General features: G+C 33.1%; 3 protein-coding genes across 4 annotated transcripts; all 3 read right to left on the bottom strand.

Moving 5' to 3' along the window:
- Nucleotides 1-143: 143 nt before the first annotated feature.
- On the bottom strand, nt 144-2,520 carry LOC110424533 (CASP-like protein 3A2). Its single transcript, XM_021439127.2, has 3 exons — nt 1,949-2,520; nt 798-933; nt 144-715 (listed from the first exon to the last, which is right to left on the bottom strand). The coding sequence occupies exons 1-3, from the start codon at nt 2,260-2,262 to the stop codon at nt 500-502; spliced, it is 666 nt and encodes a 221-aa protein (XP_021294802.1). The 5' UTR covers nt 2,263-2,520; the 3' UTR covers nt 144-499.
- A 3,576-nt stretch (nt 2,521-6,096) lies between these two features.
- Nucleotides 6,097-9,277, bottom strand: LOC110424171 (mitotic phosphoprotein N' end (MPPN) family protein). Its single transcript, XM_021438689.1, has 4 exons — nt 9,137-9,277; nt 8,022-8,629; nt 7,336-7,447; nt 6,097-6,669 (listed from the first exon to the last, which is right to left on the bottom strand). Exons 2-4 carry the CDS (start codon nt 8,594-8,596, stop codon nt 6,367-6,369), a joined length of 990 nt encoding a protein of 329 aa, XP_021294364.1. The 5' UTR covers nt 8,597-8,629; nt 9,137-9,277; the 3' UTR covers nt 6,097-6,366.
- A 637-nt stretch (nt 9,278-9,914) lies between these two features.
- On the bottom strand, nt 9,915-11,183 carry LOC110424741 (uncharacterized). 2 transcript variants are annotated; one of them, XM_021439396.1, is made up of 3 exons: nt 11,046-11,183; nt 10,362-10,424; nt 9,915-10,277 (listed from the first exon to the last, which is right to left on the bottom strand). In XM_021439396.1, the coding sequence occupies exons 1-3, from the start codon at nt 11,115-11,117 to the stop codon at nt 10,071-10,073; spliced, it is 342 nt and encodes a 113-aa protein (XP_021295071.1). In that variant the 5' UTR covers nt 11,118-11,183; the 3' UTR covers nt 9,915-10,070. The 2 variants fall into 2 exon arrangements, with proteins under 2 accessions (XP_021295071.1, XP_021295072.1); XM_021439397.1 differs by having other exon boundaries at nt 9,915-10,253.
- Between the last annotated feature and the right edge of the window lie 762 nt (nt 11,184-11,945).

Raw genomic sequence — 11,945 nt, 5'->3', positions numbered from 1 at the left:
CCCCACAAGAATTATCTTTAGTTTCGGTGCGGTTATCTGTAACAATCCTGGATTAACATGAGACATACTAGTTAATAACAAGCTCCTGTTTGGTGCTATAATGGCTCCAAAGTAGAAACCTACGACTCCATTACTCCAATCTAGCTCATAATTTATATGCATTTTGATGAACAAAATTTCATAAATATACTATATTTTCCATCCAATGAGATGCCCAAATTAAATAGAGGTAGAACATGGGTCGGGTAAACCCGAGAAGCTTGTCCTCAAAGGATGGTTAGTCAACTTAGACGCCTTAGCATGGCAAAGTAGCAAGGCCGTCTTTCCTTTTTACAAACACCGCTGGCTGTCTTGCAATACCAAGATTCCATCAACAAAACTAGCTAAGTAAATAAAAGTACGTATTTCTAAGAAGCCACCATTATAGGATAAGAAGATACTACATATGTAACTAAGAGAAAGGAGTGGTGGACTGGGGACTGGGGAGATCATGAAAAATTCAGTGCTTGGAGAGCCAAATTACATCCTGAACAGCAGAGGCAGCGTACAAGACACAGCTGAAGAAAGTGATGGCTATTGAGACCGCAACATGATCGCAGAAGCTACCCAAAGACTTACAAAAATTAGGTAGAGCCGTATGTCGGATCCCTGTTCGATTCAGGTTGGTTACCCCTGATGCTGCTGATCCCGCACTCATCATTGCATACGCCAAAATCTGCAAAACTTGCGAGTCAACAGAGCACCAGCCAAGTGGAAGATAGATGCGTGCCAAATTCTCATGGTGGGAATCACATTACCTGATCCCCAGCAAAAGTAAGCCAGGCTTGATTCCTTGAAGGAATCACTGGAGACTTTCTCAGCAGCCTTGACCCGCCAATGAGTGATTGCAGCAAGGAGTAACCCGCAGCAGCTGCTGTAACTCCAACAAGATATCTGTTCCATCACCCAATGAACACAGAATTTATTAACAAATATTAGTCAATAGTCATGCAAGTCAAACTTCAGCACTTTCCATGCCCTGGAAATGTAGTCTGATAACTGACTTGTCATGAAGAAACTGGAGGACAAAATAGGAGAGCTTACTCCAAAATGTCAAGACCCAGAAAAGTTTACAAAGAAACAAAGGATATAAACAAATAAAGTAGATATTAAAGTGGAAAATTAATATTCACGGGTCTCATTCTGTTCCCTCAAAACCCATGAAACCAGAGGAGAGAGACACAGGTTCTCCAAACTTTGTTGCTACTCAATAGGCAATAGCTAACAAACAAAACTCCCCACTTTACCCCATAAAAATACCGCAATTTAAGGGTTTTTAGTCAATAAAAATGCCAATTTAGTATCATGAACACTCTGTTGTGCTCTGTTTGGTTGGAAAGTCAGGACATCTAAGTAGCAAAAGAAATGTTTTAACATGTTTTTATGACACACAAAACAATTATTCTTTCTTAATTGAGTTTGGTTCCTACACTGCATGTTTTGATATTCTAAAACTATGCACAAATAGACAAGCACCAAAATTATTTATACTAATTACCCCCAGCATTGCAACCATTATTAAGTCTTAAACAAATCCTATGTATAACACAAGAAAACAAGAACATCCCTGTCAATAACAAACGAGTAATTAATAAGTAGTATAACCAATTTTTATCCCCTTGGTCGGTGAGACAATATGGGGTAGAGAACAAATGAAATGAAGAAGACGACAGAATTGACCCAAAGATCAAACCGTCACACACTAAACAGGACCCCATTAGGTTAGCTCCACTTTCTTTTCATTTTCCTTCACTTTCTCAGCAGCCAAACAAAAAAAGTACTCTACACCATACCAAAAATTAAAAACCATATACCAGAGCTAAGAGAAGCATGGACCATGGAGGAACAGTAAGGTCATGAAAGTAATTTCGATCTAGGAAGAAGAAGTAGCAAGGTTTTGAATACTTACTCGAAGGAGTAAGAGAAAGACCACTTTGAGTGGAGCTGCAGCTGGAACCCGTAGAAGGAAGCAGTGCTAACTTGACGGGCTGTGACCATGAACAACATGGCCGTCAAGGAAGCAGCCATGCACAACAGCCTGAGTGTCACCAGTACCACATCCCCTCTAGTCCAGACACCAGTCTTGGACCCTAACCCTGCATTGAACAACCCCACGCGGGGTTCACTTTGTCCATTCTCCGCCAACACCTTTGCCTCCATCAGCTGCACCGGCAGTGTAGATGGCGGTGGAGGCGGCGGTGTCTTGTGGCCATTCATCCTCATATCTGGATCCGTGACTCTTTCTGGGATTTGGGTTATATGCTTTGTTATTGTTGCGGTGTCTCTCGAGAGTCTCAACTCTCAGTAGATGGAACAAAGTGGAGATGAGGAGGGGCCTTTAGAAGGGCAAGCGGGGCGTATATTTTAGCGTCAACAACAGTAATCGAGGCTTTGTTTGGTCAGAGTCACACTGCTCTCCTCTCTTCCGTTATGGAGGGTTTAAACATATATAACCATGTAGAATTCTTCTCTCAATGGTTACAAAGTACGTATTGTTAAGACTATCATCTACTTCTTAAATATATATAATGCATAATCATTTATAAGCCAGAACTCAGGGTTCCAAATAGGATTATAGCCTCGTTCCAAAGAGACACGTGGCTATAAATAGGAGTTCACGAACAATGCCCCGTGACTACACAGTGGCAGAATCAATGAGATTGGTAGGCAGGACTCCTATTTGGTTCCTACTATTCCTTTGCGAGGAAACTTATCAATATGGCTTGTCATTGTAGGGATCGAAGCTTTAAACTTAAAAAAAATGGATGTAATTAATGTGTCTAAGGAAAGAGGTATTAAATAATACGTTAAGCTTTAATTTCCATTCACTGACTAACAAAGCCAGCTCATAAAACTTGTTTCACAGATAAATGGATATTTGAAGTAGCCCTAGCTATCGTCATTCTTCGTAAAATTTGTGCCACAGTTGCTGGAAAGGTTCGTGCACACGTCAGTCGAGTTTCGGGCTTTCAGGCTTCGTGAAAATAAATTCTAATACACTAGTAATTAATTTTCCTGACTCCTATATGAGCTAATATTTTGGATATGGCCGTATGGGAAATGATGAATCCTCCAATGATACTGCTGGACTGAGACAGTCATTTAATGATAATTAATTATAAAAATTTATTTAATTAAAAAATATATAAAAATTTAACTAAATATAATAAAAAAAAAATATTTAAATTTTTCTAAATAAATTAAAAAAATTTTAAAACATGTTATCTGAAATGTAACAATATCAAATTCCCGAATAATATAACAATTTGAACTTGATTGAGTGCATAACGTGATTAAGTTTAAGATTCAAAATTAGGACAAATTTTACGATAAATATGACATTAACGAGCCTAAAGCGTGCAAGTGAGTGGAGCAAATTCCGATAGAAAGTGGCATACGTAACGTTTGATGATGCACAGATAATCACATGTCATTATATAAGATAAAGAGGCATAGAGCATTAAATCACATGATAATAAAATTTCTTCATTTCAGTGTTGTTGCTCATTCTCCTTCCTTTGAGGATGGACTGGCACTCAGTTTTGGTGAGGAGATTTTTAGGATTCCAAAGCTAACAAATCAAACAAACATGGGATGTAGGATTCTCCTACCACTGCACTGTATCATAGTAGTAGCATTACATCTTGTATATATGTTACAAAGTATGAGGCAATTGGGGTAATAGTTGGAGCATCCACATCTTGTATATATATTACAAAATATAAGGCTATCAAATAAAGTATGCTGATGAATATGTTTACATGGATAACCTATTTTCATGTAAGATAATGTTAAATTTATATTCAATACACTATTCAATAATATCAATATTTTTTAAAATCTTTCAAAAAAAAATTCTATAATTTGATTAATTTAAAAAATTCATCTAATTATACTATTCGTTATTCTATATGATGGTATATATCTCTTCTATATGTTTTGTCCCAAAAAGGACCATTGAAAGATAAAATCCTACCTCCTAAGGCTCACTAACCAAAATTATTAATCATGAACTTAGATTAAACTAAATTAATCCAGAGTAAATACTAAAGTTAGATTTTGCATTAAATTAAAATTTGTTTTGAGGTTCAAGAATGAATATTAAAATATAATTTTTGAACTTATAGCATGTTTGATGGAATGGAATAACCATTTCCTCTCTATTCCTCATCCTCCTTTAACACTTTATTTGGTTGGACATTTAGAGAGATGATGGCATAGCTAATAACAAAGCCCCTTGGTATTAACTATTCCAAAAAGTAAGGAATAGAGTAAAAAACATTAATGAACAAAAATATCTTTCACTAATTTAAAGAACTACTACATTATATAAAATACATTTTGTTCATTTTTTGCAATTTCTTTCTTTCTTTACCCAACTACCTCTCTCCTTTTCTTCCTAAAGTAAAATAAATTGAAAATATAAAAATAAAAAAATTAAAATGAATTTAAAATAAAAAGGTTTAAGTTTTAATTATACATTATAAAAAGTTAATATTTTAAATTTAAATATTAAATTAAAATTTTAATTATAAATTTTTTATATTTTAATATTTTAAAAATAAATAATGAAATTAATATTTTAATTATAAATATTTTAATTTAAAAGTTAAATATTATAATAAATAATATTTTTATCCTTTATCATTTATTCTTTAACTATTTTTAAAATTATTCCTCTTAACCAAACATTAAAATAATTTATAATAACAATTTTTATCCTATTTCTTTCTCATGAATCAAACTCAATAATAATTATTTATCTTTTATTCTATTTTTACAAAATAATCATTCCATTCTCACTTTAATCCTTCCGCCAAGCCAAAGACACCCTTATAGCATACTTGGTTGGGGGAATGGCTTATTCCCAAGGAATTTTGATTCCTTTAATTGGTTGAGAAATAGTCCAAGGAATAGCCATTCCATAGGAATGGCTATTCTTCAAAATCTTCCAAAATTAAAGAATAGTTAATACCATCCTCTCTCATGGTATTAGCTATTCCATAGTTTGAGGAATAAACTCAAAAAATCATAAAAACCAAAATACCTTTTACAAGTTTGAAAAATTACAACTCTATTTATATAAAATATTTTTTTCTCTCCTCTTCCTCTCCTTTAATTCCAACTTTTAATAAATATTAATATTTTAGCATATTAATATTAAATTATAAATAAAATATTAATAGTTTAAAATAATAAAAATTAAATTATAAATAAAATATTAATATTTAAATTATAAATTATTAATAAAATAACTTATAAATTATTCCTATTTAAAAAATAAATTAAAAATAAATAAACATAATATCATTTAAATTATATATAAAATATTAATAATTAAATCATCAATTATTAATATTTTAAATAAATTACCAATTGTTAATATTTAAAAATAAAATAAAAAGAAATAAAATAAAAATTAATCATAATAATATTTAAATTAAATAAATATTAATATTTTAAAAGATTAATGATTAAATTATTAATATTTTAAATAATTAATTAATTATTAATATTTAAAAATAAAATAAAATAAAAATAATTTATCATAACAATATTTAAATTAAATAAAATATTAATATTTTAATATATTAATGACTAAATTATAAATAAAATATTAATATTTTAATAATTAATTATTAATATTTTAATTAAATTCTAAATTATTAATATTTAAAAAATCTAATAAAAATAAATAATCATAAATAATAAAAAATATTTTTATCTTTTTATTTTTTATTCTAAAATTATTATTACCAATCAAATACTGTAATAACTCATAATAATTATTTCTGTCTTGTTTCATTTGTCGTACCAAACAAAATAATAATTTTTTATTTTATTCCCACTTCATTCTATTCTCATATAATAACTATTCTATTCCTTCCTGCCTATTCTATCCAATTCAATTGAAAAAGGATTTTGTTTAACATATTTACAACCAATAATAGTAATTAATTAATTTTAATTAAAGTGAACTTCTCATGTAGTCAGTAGTCATCTAGATCTTTTGAGTAGAGACGATTGTATGAAAGTAAACCGAGTTAGAGCTCATCACACTATGAATGGTGGCTGGCATACTTGTTAATCCCACAGAAAAGAATTTATGACATTTTTAGTTCAAACTCTGCAGTCTTATACAATTGCAATTACAAATAAAAATGCAACACTTCCCACTGCAAGGGAAATTGCTGATTTAAGCCGATGATATACTGAAACCCTCAGTAGACTGGAACACTCCATCCTCTGTATGAATATCTGGAACGAACACTGTCACACGTATAATGAAATAGCACAAGGGCAGGGGGGTGACTGAAACAGCTGTACCTAATATCCAAACAAGAACTCCATGACTTTCAACCCTAGTGATTTTGTAGGGTTTGCAATAGCACCTCCTGACTGTCGTGCATTGGTATTGCCATTTTGAAGATAGTAAGGGCGAGATGGTCGGAAATTGTTCAGCTCTGATGATCTACTTGATGCCGGGGGTAAAGTCATGAATCCCTGATTATTCAATCTTTCATCTAAAGCCTGGCGTTGCATTGGATCCACTGGCTTCACACCAACAATCAGTACTCCATTAATTTGCATTCCATTCTTGCCGAGAGCCCTCTGAGCATCAGATCGATTCTGCACCGAATATAAAAGCAACCATTGCCATGTATTGGTTTTAACATCAGCATTTACGATTTCTTCGAGACAATAAAAAAACCAATACATTTACTTTTGATTCAGCTAATCATCAAAAACTTTCATATACAATGGTACAACACTGCACATATTTCAGAAACTACAAAAGAGGAATCAGCCATTGGGCCAAAAGGGATAACACAAGCCAAGATGTCCAAATCCACACTTTAGAAGCCACTTAACTCAAACAATATATATCAGAAGAAGAGATCACAGCCTACCCATCAAGCAAAAGTTCTACCAGGTTTGGGATTCAGCAAAATCCATTAAGATTTTTAGCCTGTACGGATCCACCTTGAAAAAGGAAGGTGATATAGGTTTTATAATTAAACCAATGCATTACAACTCAGAAAGGTTACCAGATCATGGTTATCAAAAACATCAATTTTTTTAACTAATTTTTCAGTCAACTACTTTTATTTAATCTCCAACTGGATTACCTTTTCTTATCTTCATTAGGATTACAAACTATTTAGCAAGCAAGGATAGCAAGCAATAAATAAACAAAAAGATATGAACACAAATCTACAAATATGAACCAAAGCACATTAATACTCATCACAAAAGAACATGAACAGATAGGATAGGATTGGAGAGAAGATTGACCTGATATAGAATGTGCATCCAGTTAGCATCCCTTGGACCAGGAACATGTTTCAATATCACACCACACTTTTCAAACTCTCGCAAAACTAAATTTGTATCAGCAGGTGAAAATCTGGAAAGAAAGCCAATATTAAAGTCACAGATCTTGCATACATATAAGAGCAAGGTCACACCATGAGTATAACCCAAAAGTTCAGTTACATTACATTTTGTTTTACTAAACAGACAAACATAGAGAGAAGGATGTAATCATTGAGGAGGGAACAAGTTAAAATCACTGGTGAGTTATCAGAAGGTTACACATTGAAAATCACTGATGAGTTATCAGAAGATTACAGATTGCAGATAGTGGATCAGACAACAGTAACCACCAGGTGAAAGAAACCAAGAGAGATGTGTTTGTTTTTGCCCACAAACAAATTAGAAAAAACCATACTACCAATTTCTTAAAATATTTAAGCAAATAAGGTCCAAATATTCTGTTTTAACCTGACATAAACTGGTAAAAATATGAAATTTGGAAAGGATAAAAAAGGACCTTAAACACAGAGAAGTGACTAGTGAAATAATAAAAGCAAAAGTTAATCCACTAAAATAAGGCACCAATATCACAGATAAAAGACAACTGATTGCTAAAAGATAAGACAGACATATCAATAAGTAGAACATGAAAGTATGTAGCATACCCATAAACAGTAACCCATTCTTCCTCATCCAAATTTCCTGCAGGTATGGAATTCCTTTGTATTTCTGGCCTAGCAACTTCCCTTGGAGGTGGAAGTGTGATCAAAGCACCAGGCTGAACCACACCCTCAACAGGAGAACCCTTTCCCTTGTCATCCTGCTCACTGCCACTTGCCTTTGTGGATGACCACCAACTCAAACTCGTTGGGCTCTGCTGATTCTGCTGGCCACTTAGTACAGAAAAAGAAGTGCTAGCCTCTGACTTGCTCTTCGCTGGAGTTGAGAAGTCACGTCCAGATGTTCGGACTGGAGTTCTTGGGTCTGACTTGATTTCAGGAGACATAGGATAATCCAGGATCCCAGATTTAGGAGAAAAATCTGAACGATCCTCCAGGGTGAACATAGGAGGAGGCGGAAGATCTGAACCTCCAAAATTCTCATGCCATAAAGCTGATACAGCCGCTGCTTGACCTGGACTAGAAAATTTCCCTCTCCGGGCAGAGACTGGTGATGCCAAGTCTTGGAAAAACAATGATTGTCTCCCTGATTTGGGAGTTCTATGAACCGTGGTGCTCATTTCTTTCCAAAGATGAGCACTGAATAAAGAGTCCTGTATACATATCAACTCATTAGCTTTACTAAAACTTGATGTACCAACTTAACTAACCCATAAAACATTAAATTTCAGTAAACTCAACTACTAGCAAATTTAAGATATATCAACAGGATATTAAACAACAACTAATAACTTTACACTTTCTACCACCTTTTGTTGCCAAGAAAATGAAAAGAAACAAATATATAAGTCATAATAAATAAAATATAAGAAATATACTAGTTAACTAAAGCTTCATTCTTTTTCGCAAAAACAAAAGAGCAAGAAAGAAAACTAAGATTAAAAACGTTGTTCATTTTCCTTTTGGTTGATTTCTGTTAAAAGTTTAAAAGAGAATACCAGAACAATCAATAGCTTAACGACTTTTCTTTTCTTTAATTCCTCTTTCTCGGAAACCAAACCGTTTTGCATTTCGGTTCCCTTCGCAAAGCATTCCATTGGCATTATAAATAAATAAACAAAATTCAACATTAAACTCAGAGAGAGAGAGAGAGAGAGTACCTTTGAGTTGAGCTCAGTTGGGATTTTCCCTCCAAATTGAAAAGCTGAAGAACGAAGCTCTTCTCAAGAACGGTAAAGGAAAATGTCCGCTTAAATTTGGAACCCTAAACCCTGGATCCAAATTTCAAATGTTGTGTTTTGATTTTGAGTCCGCTTAAGTTGACGTAAAATGTCCTTATTTTCTAAGGGCATTTAAGGTTGTTTTCGTCATTTAAGATACTTGTTTGTTTTTTTCCTTTTTTTTTTAATTTTCAAGATAATGAATTTTATTTTCTTTTTAATCATTCCAAAAATAAGTTTATGGAAAAAAGAATGTCTAAATTATCTTTCCATTTATTTGAGACTGATTACCATAAATTCTTTTCCAAAACCAAATTAATTTCTTAACTTTTTTTTTTTTACTTTCAGCTATTCAATCTCTCATATGAATTACATAACAAATTTTTATTAAAACAAAAAATCTACCATTACCAAAATAGAAAATTCATGTATAATAATTATCTTTTAACTTTTATCAATAAAGATTAATTCAATCGATTAATTTATTTATTATTCGAATATTGATAATTTTTTGAGGACGAATGAAAAAATTACTGTTTCTTTTTAATCCGATTAAAAATCATATATAATTATAATAGTTATTGATTAATTTTTAATTCAATAGATTAACTTATTTATTTTGATAATAAAAAAATTCTAAATTTAAATATTGATAGTTTTGATTGACTAATGAGAAAATTACACATTTTTATTAGTACGACGAAAACAGTTTATCAGGTCCAAAATAACCTCATTAGCATGCAGTCCAGTAATAGCCCAAGACCATGATATAGACATGATAAGCCCATTATTAACAACATAGTCATTACTGATAGTAATGCACAAAAGAAAACCAATACAAATAAGAAGCATCCTAGGACCAAGGATCCATCACTCAGAAAGGGGCAGTAACAGGCTCCTTGAGATTGTTTAGAATATTGTTCGTGTCTGGGGATTCCATGTTGTCGCATGAACATTGGCAAGGTCTTTCTGTAACTTGAGCCCTTTGGTTGCATTCAACTTCCTTCTCTTTATCTGCCAGTTCCACCTCCTTTATTTCAGTAGCTGATATCAATCCCTGCAACAACCAATTCAACACCATCTTTCACAAATCAACTAAGTCTACAACTTGGTTTAGGTACACATAATAGGGCCTTAATTAGTTTGTCTATTTTCTCAAGCAAACCTCAATGAATATGGCGGAAGCTTCTCTTGGTTCCAGCTTCTGAGCTACATCAGCAGCCATTTCCTACATAGATGATAAGGAAAACAGTGGTCAGGCTACATTAACTAGATAATTATCTCTCTACTGGTCTTCTTCTTGCTTTCAACTAGAACTATATATTAAGTATTATTGATTAGACTGCTTGTATAAAGGAATGTCTTTCCATCTTATTACAAATGAGATCATCATATATGTGAGGGGGGTAGACCACAAGCCACCGACTATCAAACTAAAGGTGCCCCTCTTAACACAATTGGAAATTTCTTTTGTTTTTTTAACTTTGTTTCACATTTGGCATACTCTTCAGAACATTAGCCTCATCAAGCCTAGCTAGCTAGTGCAGAAGTCTTTTGTTTTCCTATCAGCTAATTAGGAATTAGTACACATTCATCCTTTGTTGGTTCAGTATTTCCAGTGAATCATGTAATTCTGTTGATGGATTAATCATATGCAAGAATATTTAATTTGTATCGAAATCTCTCAATCTTCCTCTTAGATTCTGTTTTGATCAAAGTATGAACAGTGATGCTGTATTAAAGTAGTGATCACCAATATCATATCTAAGCAGAAGTAGAAAAAAAAGAAGCAAGAGTAAGAAGATACAAAATAAAATGGAAAGAAATGAAAGCAGTTAATCAAGATTACCATGGCATGGCTGAGTTGCCCTTGGTTCAATGTTCTAGGCTCCGTCTCAATGGAGCAACACACATTAGCCATAGAAAACACAGCAGCAGCCCAATTGCAGTCTTCACCTCATAAATTGAGTAGCAGCCCATTACCAACAACTTGCCACCTCTAATTAATTGCCTTGATGCAAATACTTGCCTATAAATAGCCAAGCATAGCATTAGAAACACCAATTTTCATTGGTTTTTTTGGTTCATTTTTACTGCTGTCACGGGCATGGCTGAAAATTGAGAAGAAAAAGGCCAGAAACTGGGGTTGGGGTTGCAAACTGATTGTACTTGTGGCTCTCATTCAAATCCCGTGGCCCTAAAAGGGGCTTTTTAGTTTTGCTGCCCACGCTTGTTTGTCGTTTTCTAGTGAACTTTTTGTTTGTTTTTCACGAGGTCAATGTCATAATCGAGCTTCATTTTCAACTGAGATGATCACATTTGTTTTCCAAAGTCGGTAGCGCGTCAACATTTAATATCTGATTTAGTGATGTCTATGAGCTGTGGGTGGTTAGACAAAAAAAATTAACCCAGACTCCAGAGTCCACAACATTAACTTTTTCTTTATATATATATATATATATATATATCAAATCTATTGAAATGTATGTGGTAGTAATAAAAGGCATTTGCCAGAATGGCGAGTCTACCCACTGCAAACAAACTTAAAAGCTATTGTTGGATTAAATTTCTCGTTGGCCGGGCCACGTGAAGGAAAGCAAGCAGTGTTCCCATGGAAGAGGGTGACTACTGGCTTGGCTTATATATGCAAAAGGAGCTTCGGCCTTTGACTCCAACCATGCTTGTCGATCACATCATTTGCTACTCGCATGCATCTCCATACACCATGGTCAATAAACTTTGGGCCTTT

This window comes from Theobroma umbraticum, unplaced genomic scaffold (genome assembly GCF_002168275.2).
Source record: "Theobroma umbraticum cultivar Fairchild unplaced genomic scaffold, ASM216827v3 scaffold_204.0, whole genome shotgun sequence".
In the NCBI taxonomy this organism is placed as follows: Eukaryota; Viridiplantae; Streptophyta; class Magnoliopsida; order Malvales; family Malvaceae; genus Theobroma; species Theobroma umbraticum.
The sequence above is the reverse complement of the archived record's forward strand: the minus strand, read 5'-3'. Positions and strand labels throughout refer to the sequence as shown.